At 46.4% G+C, this 14125-nt stretch overlaps 3 protein-coding genes, 1 non-coding gene and 1 pseudogene across 4 annotated transcripts; 2 read left to right on the top strand and 3 right to left on the bottom strand.

The window, feature by feature from the left end:
- Positions 1–57: 57 nt before the first annotated feature.
- Positions 58–2861, top strand: LOC117862799 (PLASTID TRANSCRIPTIONALLY ACTIVE protein 6, chloroplastic-like; annotated as a pseudogene).
- A 128-nt stretch (positions 2862–2989) lies between these two features.
- Positions 2990–3061, bottom strand: TRNAP-CGG (transfer RNA proline (anticodon CGG)). The gene has a single exon. It is a non-coding gene; the product is annotated as a tRNA-Pro (tRNA).
- An 810-nt stretch (positions 3062–3871) lies between these two features.
- On the bottom strand, positions 3872–5794 carry LOC117863195 (BTB/POZ domain-containing protein At1g01640). The gene is made up of 3 exons (XM_034746812.2): positions 5262–5794; positions 4697–4873; positions 3872–4620 (listed from the first exon to the last, which is right to left on the bottom strand). The coding sequence occupies exons 1-3, from the start codon at positions 5454–5456 to the stop codon at positions 4117–4119; spliced, it is 876 nt and encodes a 291-aa protein (XP_034602703.1). The 5' UTR covers positions 5457–5794; the 3' UTR covers positions 3872–4116.
- Positions 5795–7539: 1745 nt separating this feature from the next.
- Positions 7540–8414, bottom strand: LOC117865119 (uncharacterized). The gene is made up of 2 exons (XM_034749236.2): positions 8269–8414; positions 7540–8180 (listed from the first exon to the last, which is right to left on the bottom strand). Exons 1-2 carry the CDS (start codon positions 8339–8341, stop codon positions 7924–7926), a joined length of 330 nt encoding a protein of 109 aa, XP_034605127.1. The 5' UTR covers positions 8342–8414; the 3' UTR covers positions 7540–7923.
- Positions 8415–8721: 307 nt separating this feature from the next.
- LOC117865118 (uncharacterized) lies at positions 8722–11996 on the top strand. Its single transcript, XM_034749235.2, has 4 exons — positions 8722–9891; positions 10015–10228; positions 10732–10795; positions 11483–11996. The coding sequence occupies exons 1-4, from the start codon at positions 9630–9632 to the stop codon at positions 11606–11608; spliced, it is 666 nt and encodes a 221-aa protein (XP_034605126.1). The 5' UTR covers positions 8722–9629; the 3' UTR covers positions 11609–11996.
- Positions 11997–14125: the final 2129 nt, after the last annotated feature.

Here is a 14125-nt window from a genome sequence, read left to right as displayed (position 1 = left end):
GCATGGGCAAGCGGGGCCGGCGCGATGGGATGGGATTGGGCTTGCCTGGTGCGTTTGGGATCCTTTGGGTTATATACAGGGGAGGGGTTGGGAGCGCGAGAACTGCAGGGAGGGAATGGCGACCACCACTCCGCTCGTCGTCTCCTCCTCCTGCAACGGCTGCTGCCCCTATCCACACCACCGCCGCCGCTTCCCCGGCAAGCCGCCCAAGCCTAACGCGTTGCCCCCTCTACCCTCCCTCTCCCTCCGCGCCATCCCAGCCGCAGCCCCCCTCCCGCGCCGCCGGCGCAATGTCACCGCGGCCTACGGCGAGGACGACATGGACGACGACTTCGGCGACTTCGACGCCGACGACGCGGACGGCGTCGGCGAGGACGACGACATCGACAACGAGCAGGACTACGACGTCGACTACGACCGCTTCCTCGCCCCCGTCAAGCCGCCGCTGCCTTCTTCTTCGCTGCACGGGGAGGAGGGGGACATCGCCATGGTCGCCGCCGAGAGCTTCGTCTCCACGCAGGACTCCGCCTCCGACACCGTCGTAGACTACACCGTCGACGAGGACGAGTTCCACAAGATCAGGCTGCTCCACTGCGACTTCCTTATACGAAAGGTGCCGGACCCCGACGACGACGTCTTCGACTTCAGAGAGGTAAGCTATCCATCCATCCATCCATCCATCCCCACATTACTTTCTGCCGGCTAGTGCATTTTGTGACAATATCTTGCAGCATTTCATTAAACATTCCCTGAAACATTTCATCGAACACGTATCTGGCGATTCTATCCAAATTGATCACAGGTATGAGTCTCTTGAGTCAACTGCACGCTGCTCATTTTGCTGAACATCACATCTCCTGTGCAACAGATGTATGTCACGCCGCCAGACACTGATATCTACTCCATTCCAAGGGTTCTTGCCCCAGTGCCACAGAAGGTGCACACTCAAGTTTCAGTCATTTCGTATTTCTGCTGAATATGAACTGGCATTGAGGCGTAATTGTTGGTTTCCTTGTTTCATTTAGTACGTGAGGTGCACAAAGAAAGATTTCAGCCGTTACAACGTGACTGAGCCACCAGTTGAGCATTTGCGTGATCCCCTGTACAAGACTGAGGGAAATCATGAAGGTATTCTCTCTTTAGTCTTTTTTTCCCCTGCCACCCCTATTATGCTTCGTTCTGTCAAAAGGCAAGGTAGACTTGGTAAATGTGCTGTGCAAGTTATACTACCCATATTTAGCACTTATGTGTAAGCTACTATTCTTGTGAAGTTGATTTAGTGAAGCATCTTAAAAGTTATTCTGCAGAGGTTTTATTTCTAATGCACCGGCTTTGAATTTATACTCATCTGTTTCCTAGTGGCCCAAGTACTGAATATCCTTACATAGGAATAGATAGATGAACAGTAAACCGCGTAGGTTTCTCTTTTTACTTCTATGGAAGGCAATGGTGTGCTTTTATGTGTTAATTAGCAAGATTGGAAGAAAGTGCAGATGGTGACCTCTTACAACAAAATTTTACAATCAGAGTGCTATGAGGGATTAAGAGGCTGTTACAGCAGAAAAACAAGGCATATTACAGACTAAGATTACGGGATAGCAGCATTAGGTTGGGTGTCCCAGCTTTGAACCATACCAAGAATGCACTGCTAATGGTAGTAGCAATCCCAGAATATCTTTGTTTCTGAAGACCCTGGATCTTGTTCATTCCAGATTGTCCAAATCAGTTGAATTAGAGATGTCCACCTAGGTTTCTGTACCACCCTGCTTTGCTTACCCTCAATCAGTGAGCTTCTATTTGGACAATTTTAACTCTTAACGCGATTCTACCCTGGAATGTGAAGCGTGGCTGTTTATGTACAGCATAGTTTGACACTGGTAGATTGCTTCTCCATGTTATGATGCATTAAGAATTTGTGCTTATGGCCTTACAATTTTCATATTCAGAATATATGCCTCATGTTATTTTGCATTGCAGGTTTTCTTAACCAAACACTACAGAAACAGGCGCGCTGATGACCCAGATTTTTTCCTTGATTTTGAGGAGATTTATGTTATTGACTCAAAGACGAGGTCAATCACAAGAGCAAAAGTTGTGGTAAGATATTCAATATCTAGTTTCATATTTAAACGATACTTCCTTTGATATATTTGGGTTCCGCAAGCTGTGCTCTTTATAATTTTGGAGTAATCCTCCCTCTGTTAATTGATCTTTGAGAAAACTCCACATGACACCGAGTACCAAAAATAAATAAATAAAGGAAGTACCTACTTAGACCACTGATATCCATCCATGTCTGACAGGTTAGTGTCCCTGAAGGAAAGAAAAGAGATAGGCGAAACGACCTGCTACTGATACGTGATGGAGGGGAGTCTTTTAGAATAATCGGCAAGGTTAGTCTGCTTGCTTCTGATATCTAGACTTCTGTTTCTTTAAGCGGGCTCCAATAGTAATTTTGGGTAGCTAATGTAATCGTCACTGTATGTCCGTATCAGACTAAAAGGGACGATGCCGCCGTGGTAATCCAAAGAGAAGAGTGGGCAAAGTCGAGGCAAGACGTGGAGAAGCATTTCAGGAAGCTCAGAGACTTTGACTACTCGAATTGGTTCTGAGGAAATAGCTGTTGGATCTGTTGCGGAAAAAGAATGATACGCTGCGATTTTTACCAACTCCGCTGCTGATTGATCAGTGCAAGCTACTGGTGTGATCAAGTGAGAGGTGACATCTTGAGGTAGATAGGTTGCTGTAACATTAGTTGTAGCAGGTAGAATGTGTGCCATCTAGGGATGGAGCATGCAGGCACAACGACTGAGACCCTGATGAATTGCATGATTTTTTTCGTTGACCTCAGTTGATCAGAACGAATGTGTTTTAAAAGCTTGCCAGTCTTGCTGGAAAACTGAATTCTGTTGCAACGGAGGGAATAAAAAAAAGGGTCGAATGTGTTTTAAAAGCTTGCCAGTCTTGGCAAAAAAATAAAAAAAGGGTGGGGGTGTTGCGAGAATCGAACTCGCGACCTCTCGCACCCGAAGCGAGAATCATACCACTAGACCAAACACCCGTGTTGTTCTGCTGCTGAAGATTACTTTAACTAAACTAACTATGTTTGTCCGCGACACTACATCCAAGAGCAATTTGCATCTGTATTACCAAAATTTGTTCCGTATGGTCCCATTGCGGGTAAAAGTATATTTAATTTTTTCTAGAGTACGCAGGAGAGCTACGTATTTTTTGTATTAAGAAGAAGAAACGATGGAACGTTAAGTGCAACGCGGGCAAATCGGGCACACGCACACGGATTATCTTGTCTAGATTTTGTACCCTAGAGATAAACAACTGACAACCAACAAAAAATGAGCAGGGAAGGAAACTAAAAGTATATTTGTCTACGTGCATACAGGGAAAGTGTTGCCGTTGATCGACGATCATCCAATTTTTTTCAGTCTTAAAGCTGGCCACGGGAGACAGCCATAGCCATACGACACAACACAAGGCATCGTCGGGCAGCAGCCCGTGAGAGGCAGCTTGGAGGCACGTCCAGCTCACGCCCCCCACGAGACCTTGTAGCATGTATATATATATGTCCATGATCACCTTCGATCGTCTATAACCTCAAAAAGCCAATAATCCGTAGTTTTATGATTCTGATGAAACCGTGTTGACGCACTGTAGGTGATCCATCAGTACAGTTCACTGATCTTCAAGAAAGGGGAGAAAAAAAGAGAAAGATTGTCTGCTACTTAGTCCTTGTATATATGTATATAACTGAGGAGCTACTTCCTGAAATCCTCATTACAGACTCTGGGTATGTGAAGAGAGAGGGAGATACGTCATCAGGCAAGGAGAAGAAGAAAGCAGCCTTAGAAGATCATGAAGGAAACCGGAACTTGCCATTGGTCCTTGGAGCTAGCGCAAGCTTGGCCAAGGAATTCATGGAGTTGAAGTTTGTTTTCTGTTCCTCAGCATGGTTTCACAATGAAACACTACTACAGCAATGCAAGTCTTGTTAATTTGCAATGGTATCCTCTATCGAAATTACAGATGGGTATGATCAAATTACAGATGGTACGTCACTCAAAAACTAATGCAAAAGAACCTTCCTACATAGGAGTATGATCAAACATCCTCTATGCACGGTGCTTTATTAGTCGTCGTCGTTGTCGCCGCCGGCGACATGTTGGCCGCCACCAGCGCCCGGGTGATCTCCACGCACAGCCCCGCGTTCCTGACGGCGAACTCCTCGTACTCCGCCGAGAACACCACCTGCGCCGCGTGCTCCATCACGGTGCCCATGGCGCGCTCCCTGAGCGCGGCGCTCGAGCTCAGGTCCGCCACCTCCAGCGTCCGCAGCACGTTCCGGGGCTCCACGGCCGCCGCCATCAGCCGCGCCTCGCAGGCCCGCCGCAGGAACGGGACGTCGTACTTGTCGGCCGCCACGAGCAGCGCGTGCAGGTGGCGCTCCGGCAGGTCCTCCTGCTCGAGGGCGCCGGTGTAGAGGAAGGCGAGGAGGAGGGAGAGCTCGTCGTGGGAGAGCTCGGGGAGGGAGATGGAGTCGCCGGCGGCGGCCTTGCAGTGCTCGTCGCCGGACAGGACGTGGCGCAACACCTCGGACCTCGCGGCCTGCGCGAGCACGAGTTGGGTGGGCTTAATTTAAACTTCAGTGGAGGCCCATCAGTATGCTAAAAGGCCCACTCACCAGGATGGCTTTGTGGGCTGGAATTGGGGCCCCAGTGCCGGGTTTCACGACGATGTCGGTGTGCAGCTCCTCCTTCCACGCCAGCGCCAAGCCTTGCTGGAGGAAGGCAGCTCTCTGGCTGGTCTCCTCCCTGCTTCTCATCTCCTTCTTCACCAGCTCCCATGCATGTCTCATCCCCTGCATTCAACCACACACACACAAAAAAATTATGCTGGCAAAAATCATACTAGCACCTCTGACTTTAGTGTCATTTTTTGCTACTGAATATGGATAAATCAGAAATAATTCCTGAGGTTTTTTTTTGGCTGCAAAACAGAAGGGAATTCTCTAACAAAACCTTTCAGTTGAAGCATACAACTGCGATGGTGACATGCAGCTCTACTAACGGCAAACAGTTGCTATCACACCAAACCAAAACGTCGATCGATAAGCTAATGCACCTTGCAACGAACAGATTAATGGCTGAAATCATATAATTCAGCCAGCCATGTAATTTTGGCCTTATGAAATCGATCGAGATGTCTAACATCTGAAACCGTAAGGAAAGTTAGGAGCTAGCTCTTACCATGGTTGAGCTGTTAGGCTTCATGGACGACCCGAGGGACTTGACAGAACCATGGTCGTCGCCGTCTGCTTCTTGCTCATCCTTGTTCAGCAGGAAGCCGATGATGGCCTTGGCACCTTCATAGCAGGGAGCACAGATGGCGTTCCTCGGAAGCCTGTACATGGTGGCCATGGGACTGCAGATGCAGCAATCCATGCTTCTTCTACCTCCGGCTCAGCTGCTTCCTCCTCCTCGCCTTCCTTCTGCTTCCTCCTGCTCCTCCTCCTTCTCCCTCTGGTTCTGCAACTGCAACGATGCTAACAGCAACAAGCTGTTCTCCATTTGCTTTCGCGTTGCGTGAGGAGGGTATAAGAATGGATGAAGCCAGCAGCAGGATGGTGTGCTGTGCTAGCTGCTCTTTCTTTTTCCAGAAACTGGCCGGTATGCGGTGGTTGCTGACTGAGACAATCAGGGGGATTAAAAAAATATAGGAGAGCTGCGTATCATTCCGAAGAAAGAACGTTTGAACACGCACACGGTCTGAACAACGGTGGCAATCAGGGGGATTGATATGAAATTCTCCTGATTTTCATAAATGTGCAACGCATGAATGTAGTCGGTGCATTGACACTCTTTTTCGTGCCAGGTGTATTTACTAAACTGACCTTGGCCGGGTCTCTTCTTCCATTTCCAAATGGAATGATGATTGCTGGATTAGCAGTACTACAACAACCAATCATGCAAAATGCAAGGATTTAATTGGGTTTTATATATACCAAAAAGAAGGAAGTATGGTGCTCAAAGCTAGAGCAGACATTGTCTTTGTGGATTTTTTTTCCTTTTATTTAGTGCAAGCTTAGGTACAGTTGTCTAATGCTGGCCAGTGAAGCTAACTACTGTGTACCTAGAACAGCCTGTTCATGGACTCTACTGTCGAGGGTCGGAGTACTATACTTTACGGCATAATTAGTGCAAATGAAGATCTTAGCTGGCTCCGAAAGTACTCAGCACAGAGACAAGATTACTGATACAAAAGTGCTAAATTTCTTTTTTTATGAAAACGCGGGAAAGCCGCGTATCTTCGAATTAAGAAGGAGCCCTAATGAAAAATTAAGAAGGAGCCCTAAATTTCATTAGGGCAGTTGAAGATCTGCCTACTTAATTAGCAAAATGGACGTTGCGTAAATAAAGTTGGAAGGTCATTACCGTCTTTCCCTCTGAAGAGACGATACAAAATGATGATTACATGCATGATTATAAAAAAATGAATGGAGAGAATCATGGAGCAGCAGAAGGGTTGACAGGGACTTTGTAACCTAATTAAAAGAGACTTTTTTTTGGGGGGAACTGAAATGGAAGACGTGGATGTTGGGGACTTGGAGGGTGGCACGCTTAGGCTATGCTGCGTTAACAAGCTAACCACTAGCCACCCGACATCATCAGAGACCCACTAGCTCTTTTTAATTTCAAGTAATGCTAGCTGCTAGCAGACCACAAGAATATGAACATGGAATTGCATTGTAGTACTACACACTAGTGCCATAGGGATAAAAGGCATGGTTTTTAGTTGATCTCAAGTATCATTGCAGAAAAAACATGCTATCATGAGTACCTTAGATAGCCTTAAAAAAAAAGAGAAGAAGAAAGAAAGCATGCTTGTTAATTAGTGTAATAATCCCTGTCCCCAGATAGGGAAAACATGTACTAGTATAAAAGGGATGATGATGACGATGATGCGGACAAGAAGTCTGGCCGGAGATTGATGCTTGTTAATTAGTTGATTGTGTTTATCTATATTGTAGTTTCGGTGGCAGAGGGCCTGATACTTTTGATGGTGTTGCAGAGTTTGCATGCCTGGATGGGATGGCCTACCTGCTTGTACATGTCTGCTCTGCAATTCCTCATCAGATTATATAAGAGCAAAGCAGGCCTTTACATGGGCTGACTCTGGGCTTATGGACTATGACCCAATGTTGTGTCTGGCGGATTGAATTCTTGTGTTGCTGCAGATTGGCATTTGGCAACCCATTGTGTGTTTAACTTATGGAAAATGATCATGCAATGCAGTCACACACGCCGTCACATCACATTCATCAATTTTTTTAAAACAAAGTTCGATGTAAATTTCCCTCTCAGAACGTTCCGTTGCAAAATCAAAATAAAACATTTGCAACATCAAAAATATATAATTGCAACATTGAAAAATATGCGAAAAAATGACTACGTTATTTCACTTTGGAATAGAAAATTTCCATCGCAATATAAACACTACATTTGATACAATATTCACTGTGAAACATATACACAAACAATACTTGCAACAATTAACTATTGAAACATATCTCGAGCCGTCCGATTTTTTTGATTCTGAACATCAGAGCCTTAGCATTACCGAAAAAGAAACATCATTATAGTCGTCATCATCACCATTCAATAAAATCAAATGGTTCTAGCAGTACAGGAGGAGGAGGACCCATACAATACAACAAGTAGAACCTGCATGCTCCCCAGATGCTGCCCGCCCTATGTTGAGATGGATAATGTAGAGTAAACGAAACCAGGGGCGAGTCAAGCTGGATGGATTAGGACAAAGCCGCCACGTCATGCCTCTGCCTGCCTCCCCAATTATTGCTACTAATTTATTTATTCCGTTCCTTCTCCGGCGATCCTCCCAACGGAAGGATTACCAGCTCCAGCGCTCGTTCTCGTTGCCGTCGGCGTCCGTGGCCGGCGGCAGCTGCGAGTAGAAGTCGAGGTCCAGCTTGTCGGCGTCGTCGTTCTTGCCCTTCTTGTTGCGGTAGTGCACGAACGCCGCCGCTCCGCCGAGGACGGCGAGGGTGAGCGCCTGGGCGTGGATCCTGGCGTGGATCAGCCTCAAGCTCGTCGCCCTCCGCCGGCTGTACGCCACCGACGCGCCCACCGCCGCAGCCCACACGCCGGCTGCATACAGACGCATCAAGTGAGCTAAAGGTCGATTCAGCAGCAAGGAAAATTCAGAGGGGATCGGATCGGATCACTGACGACTCACCAACTGTTGAGAGTTTGTGCTCCTCCACCCAGGACTGCACCGACGAGCTCGAGCTCATCCTCTTGGAGTCCATGGACCTTCAATTCCTGTGCCTGCTGATGACACGGAACTAGCTAGCTACCGGGTCTTGGATTACTTGGTGATGCTAGGGATGGACGAGTGAAAGGGATTGGTGGCAGCAGGTGAGTTGAGATACTTATAGCTCACTAGTGGTTGGTTTTGTGCTCACCACCATCGAATGAATTCATTTCTTCTCTTGTCTAGTTCTGTGGGTGGTTTTCTTGTGGGCTCTGTCGCCCCAGGTTTCATTCGATGGTGAAGAAGAAAGGCCGGCACCCTAGGGCCTGTTTAGTTCCCCAAAATTCCAACTTTGGCAATACAAAAGAAGAATCCCAATCACATCAAACTTGCGGTACATGCATGGAGTACTAAATGCAGACGAAATCAAAAACTAATTGCACAGTTTTATTGTACTTTGCGAGATGAATCTTTTGAGTCTAATTAGTCAATGTTTGGACAATAATTCACAAATACAAACGAAATGTTACAGTTGTGCATTTATGGCAAAATGCAAACTTTGCCACTTCCAATTTAGGAAATAAATAAGGCCCTAGGTTTCATTCAGGCCCCCACCTTATCTGCTTCACTGCCTGCTTTGCTGCCCAAAAATACTATTATTATTGTATTTAGACGCAGACATGTGGGCCATGAACAGCTAGCGTGCATCTTGATGATCTTCATCACTTGGCTTGTGAGTGACAAAGATCCATGTGACTCACTGGTTAACATGCTAACCACCATCCACCAAGTGCAACAAACCAGCAACGTACACTTCATCTCCATCTTGCCTTGCCTTTCTTGTTAGCGCAGCACTTTCCAGCAACAAAAAAGGGGTCAGTAGCATGAGTCCTTGTTTTTGACGCCCAAAAGGTAACGGTAGCTGTTTAGGATCGCGACAAAGAAATACATGCATGTATGGATTATATTTTCATCGATTTTTTTATATTTACCACCATGTAGTGTTACAAATATATATCAGATAAAGTATTAATTATAGAGTATGTTTTTTTTTAAAAAGGAAACGCTCAGCACAACGTTTGAGTAAAACCGTTGGAATAATAGGCCCAGCTAAATCTACCAAACCTGGCGATACCAGCCCACTCAGTCCACCCAAACTAGGCCTGCAGCTTGGTTGGGTCACACACACAGCTCTACAGGCCCAGCCCATCCTAGCCCATTACTCTCCTGGAACCTTCTTCTTCCTTCTTTCCCGTTCCGTCTGCTGCAATTCTCAGAAGCGGCGGGGCGCCTCCCCTCTCCTCCTCTGCTCTTCTTCCCGCTCCCCCCCGGCTGCGATTCCGATGAGGCCCCACACCAGCACCCCCGGGCCACCGGGCTCGCCGACCCCCAACTCCGACGCCGTCAAGCGGCAGCGGAAGGCGGCGGCGCCGCTGGGTGACGTCACCAACCTCCTCTTCCCCGAGACCCCGACCCCAATCAAGCCTAGACGAACTGGACTCCGTCCCATCCCCACGCCCTCCGACGCATCCGCTGTCTCCTCGACCTGCTCCCGCTCCTCCACCGCATCCGTCACTCCCGCGCCCAAGCCTTCGTCCGCCGCCGGTGAGTGAACCTTCACTACATCCCCCGCCCGTTCGCGCTCCATCTCTGTGCGATTGATTCTGTTAGTGGTTTCTTCGATCCTCATTGTGGCTGGGATTCCTGATCCTTGCTCCTGATTTGCAGGCTTCGACGAGGAACGCAGTGTGGTCAAATCCCCCATCGCCACGGTTTACTGGAGGCGCGGGACTGCTGAGACTCGAGGGAGCAGGATGGGGAGGAGGAACCCCACCACCACCACCACCGCCACCACCACCAACAGCAAGGGCAAGGAGCCCGTTGCTGCTGCTGGAACGTCGAGTTGCCCTCCTCTTGGAAGAGCCACGAGGAAGAACAGCAGGTCAAATTGCTTAACCTACGTACCTGATCCCACTACAATTCAGCCACCTGCAGTGCTCATGCTTCTCCTTGGTAATCGCAAAGGGTAGAATGATATGGTAATCAGTGAGAGTTGCCGTACATCAGGCTTAACATGGTGCTCATCCAAACTTAGCTTGTTAGTAACAGCAGTTCAAGCCCTCACTGTTCTAGACTGATCTGGAATCTTATCTTTCGTACTATTTTGAGATGATGGAATTGTTGTACTACTCTATGCCTTAAATGCTAGCATGCTTACTGTCAAATTCCATGTACTGATATAGCCTAGAACAACTTGGGAGACGTCTTTCACATTCCTGGCGGAATAAACTTATAGCATCATAATAATATCATATAGTGTCAGAACTCACAAGTACAGGATATTTAGAAGTCCAGACTTTAGTGATCCTTTGCTTCATCCATATCTGACAGTTACAGTCTTAGTGCTTTCAGTTTCTGAAATATTGAATTACACTCCTGTTTCAGGAAAGACTCTATGGCTCAGGATACTCCGCCCATTTCTTCAGCTCCTTGTCATGGAGCTAAAAAGGTAAGAGTGTCACATTCCTAGTATATTTCATGCATAAGGACCCTAACGAAGTCTCCTATTGTTAAGACTTAGATCATGGTGCTCTCTTTGATAATGTACATACTGAAATACTATTATGCGTGGTTTTTGTTAACTTGTCATGTGTTAATATGTAATAAACAAAGGTGTGCCTATAGGATTATAGGAAGGCTGGCAGCTTGGGTGAAATTTGTCTCTTCCATGCTCCTTTACATTATTGCATAAGTACATATGCCCTGAATACTTGTGTCATACTGTCATATCAAAATATGATGACATGGATATTTTGGATGTAAGCACTGCAATTTTTAAGTACGGTTGATTCTGTATTTGTAAGATGTAGTTTTGTATCTGCTCCTTATGATGGCCAGAATTCCAAGTATGATGTGCTCATTTTGCAACTGTCTGTGGATCGTCTAGCGTTCTGTGTCATCTGTAGGATTGATTATCACCTTTTGTCAGAATGTAAATGTCATATTTCTGAAGCAGTAGCTGGGACAATAGCAATGATTTTCAGCTCTTTGGCTGCTTGCAATGTTTTTTTTAACAGAAGTGAAAGCGCCTGATCTGAAAACTAGTGTAGCATTCAACTGTTTGAGAAAAGTGCTTGGTCTTTAGTTTGTTTGCAATGATCTTCAGCTTTCTGACTGCTTGCAATGTTTTAAACAGAAGCGGCCCCCTCCAAGCACACCCAAGCTACCAGAAGACTTTGTGAAGAGGCAGAGAGCATATTTTGCAGATGTGGATGCCTTCGAGCTGCCAGAGGAAGAGGTGTCCGAATCTGAGCTCGAGTGAAAACCGAAGCTGATCGCAGAATATATGGCCTTTTTCTCTGTACAGAAGTAGTTTACTGGAATTACGCTTAGAATGTAAGTGCAAGTTATGGTAGCAATGTATAGCTCTTGTAACAAAGAGGAAGAGGCAGGGTACCTTTTTAGTGATCAGGTGGTCAATTGCCCCACTAATGTCCCTTTTACCAAGCTTGTAGCAGCATAGTAGTATGGCAGGTACTGAGGTCTGAAAAACGAGGGAGGTTTTGGGAGTTTGAGGAAAAATGAGCTAGTTGACACAGCAGTAAGGCTGGATCTTTTAGCCTGTTTGGAAGCAGCTACTCTGGCTTATAATCTGTGCTGATGTTCATTCATAGTTTTCTTCTTGAAACAGTGGAGATTGTTGAACCAAACGTTTGTCTGTCTGTGCATGCATGCGAGTCAACAGTAATACCGAAATGGTGAGGTGATGCTGCAAGTTGGAACATGAGAATTCACAGGTGATGAATATTCCTCTGTCTTTGTTTGCTTTGCTTCAGTTGCTTGGCAAATGGCAACAGGTTCTCTTCTGTTCTGTCTGAGGAATGGAATCAAACGCAAGGAATAAGTTTCCATGTTTCTCCTTGTATGGATGCAAGATGAACACATTCCATTTCCATGCCGGCATTCAAGATGAACACATTCCATCCGGACTGGTATTCACCCAACAAGAAGACGCCGTCGGCCGGCCGTTTACAGGGATGTGTTGGGAGCTCGAGCCGATCGTGGCGCGGGGAGTGGGTGAGCAAGCGAGGGACTGAGAACATTGACACCCGAGCACGGTGGTGGCAGCGCGTCCGAGTGAGGCGGGCGGGCGGCGGTGCGTCGGAGCGAGGCAAATGATTTGATCGAACAAAGTAAGACGTAGTTTAGTTCTTTTACAATCCAGTAAATGGAAAAGGAGGAAATAAAATTATTAAAGAGGTATAATGTCAAGTAAATCAATGTATCAATGTTGTGGGTATCAAATTTGTGAAGTCAATCTTTGGAGTGTCAAATATGCGCCACGCGTTTGGGGTGTCAAGAATACAAATTTCTCCCCAAAATTTGGCGCTACACTCTGGCTATTGCAATTTGAAGCTATGTTGTGATCATCCACTTACCCAGAGCACACAGCACATTCAGGGCTAGTTCGATTCAGCAGCTTCTTTGGACAGCAGGAAATCTAATCTCCGCAAAAAGTTCCCGAGTTTCAAAGATTTCTTTAGAATTCAGCAAATGTTTGGAATCAAGCAGCGTCAAAGTGATTCCACTGCATAAAACAGCAGAATTTCCGTAGAGCAAATTCTAAAGCAGCGTCAAACGGGACGCCCCGGTCGCTGCGAAGAAGATTCCTGACATCAAATAGACAGAGCAAAAGACATTGATGTTTCTCTGCATGAGTCCAAGATGGAAACTGTACTGTGTGATTTTGGTGGTGCAGCACTACTGCCCTGCCACTGAAGAATTTCAGTTCACCAGTATATGTGTGTGCAGCTGTGACCAGATGCCGCTGTCTACCATATTACATCCAGCTATCCAGGCATCCAGCCCAGCACCCTGACTCCATGTGTCAAATTATTCCATCTGTAACTGTAATGAAGCCCCTAGTTTCAGTGAAATTATCACGCCTTCCTCGGTTGCTGTTGTTAACTGTCATCCTCAAGCTACAATCAGAACTATCAATACATGTTCACGTTAGTCTCAGATGACTCTGTCAGGTAAAATCTGCACAGTGAACCAGGATCTTTGGCCAGTTTTCTCACTGACATTATCATGGTCCAACAAGGAAAAACGGTACAAACAAACAAACAAACAAAAAAGATTCTAGAATGTTGGATGGACTGTAACCACTGTAAAGACATGGCTGGCCTGTTCCCTCTTTCATAGTCTCTGCATGCCAGATATGATAGGTATTGCCATTCTCCAACCTGCATTCTTTTTTTTTCCCGGGAAAATGCACTTTTGTCTCATTTTCTCGTTGGCTCTTTTCTGCCTACATCATCAGTTCATGCAAGAAATATAATAAACCGCATACTAAAATAGAGATACATAATATTACCACCAAATTAAAGAAGCACCGTACTCAATCCAGAGGGAAATCCTTCAAAACAAATAGTAACAACAAAAGAAAAGGAGAGATTTCCCTTGCTGAATGTACAGGTTTAGCTGTAGTGTCAAACTGTGAGTCCCTTGCCAAACTTTGGATATGTGGGATGAAACATGGTGTGACAAATATGCTGTATGCTGCTGCTCTGTGGAGCATTTGGAAAGTGAGAAACAACTTCTGCTTTCAGGATGGGACCTGGCGCGGCTTGCTGCGAGTCTGGCGGCCGGCACTAGCTATGTTCAGGAATTGGGGTGTGGTATGCCCTGTGAAGCAATTGGAGCAGCACGCGGTGTACTTGGCAAAGTTGGAATGGCTGGTGGCCAAGACCAGAGCTGATCAAGATGAGTGGATCATCTTGAGGAGCTGTGCCATGGAAGGTGATGGAAGCTGGTGAGATCACAGCGTCGTGCATCG

Source organism: Setaria viridis, chromosome 7 (assembly GCF_005286985.2).
Source record: "Setaria viridis chromosome 7, Setaria_viridis_v4.0, whole genome shotgun sequence".
In the NCBI taxonomy this organism is placed as follows: Eukaryota; Viridiplantae; Streptophyta; class Magnoliopsida; order Poales; family Poaceae; genus Setaria; species Setaria viridis.
Note: the sequence above shows the minus strand (reverse complement) of the source record. Positions and strands in the feature narration are given on the sequence as shown.

Coding starts and splice junctions, on each gene's coding strand:
- LOC117863195 (XM_034746812.2), bottom strand. CDS start 5,456: ATGGATTGCTGCATCTGCAGTCCCATGGCCACCATGTACAGGCTTCCG. Junction 4,874..5,261: donor AGCCTAACAGCTCAACCATG/GTAAGAGCTAGC, acceptor GGTTGAATGCAG/GGGATGAGACATGCATGGGA. Junction 4,621..4,696: donor CAGCCCACAAAGCCATCCTG/GTGAGTGGGCCT, acceptor GTGCTCGCGCAG/GCCGCGAGGTCCGAGGTGTT.
- LOC117865119 (XM_034749236.2), bottom strand. CDS start 8,341: ATGGACTCCAAGAGGATGAGCTCGAGCTCGTCGGTGCAGTCCTGGGTG. Junction 8,181..8,268: donor GCACAAACTCTCAACAGTTG/GTGAGTCGTCAG, acceptor GTCTGTATGCAG/CCGGCGTGTGGGCTGCGGCG.
- LOC117865118 (XM_034749235.2), top strand. CDS start 9,630: ATGAGGCCCCACACCAGCACCCCCGGGCCACCGGGCTCGCCGACCCCC. Junction 9,892..10,014: donor CAAGCCTTCGTCCGCCGCCG/GTGAGTGAACCT, acceptor CCTGATTTGCAG/GCTTCGACGAGGAACGCAGT. Junction 10,796..11,482: donor CTTGTCATGGAGCTAAAAAG/GTAAGAGTGTCA, acceptor TGTTTTAAACAG/AAGCGGCCCCCTCCAAGCAC.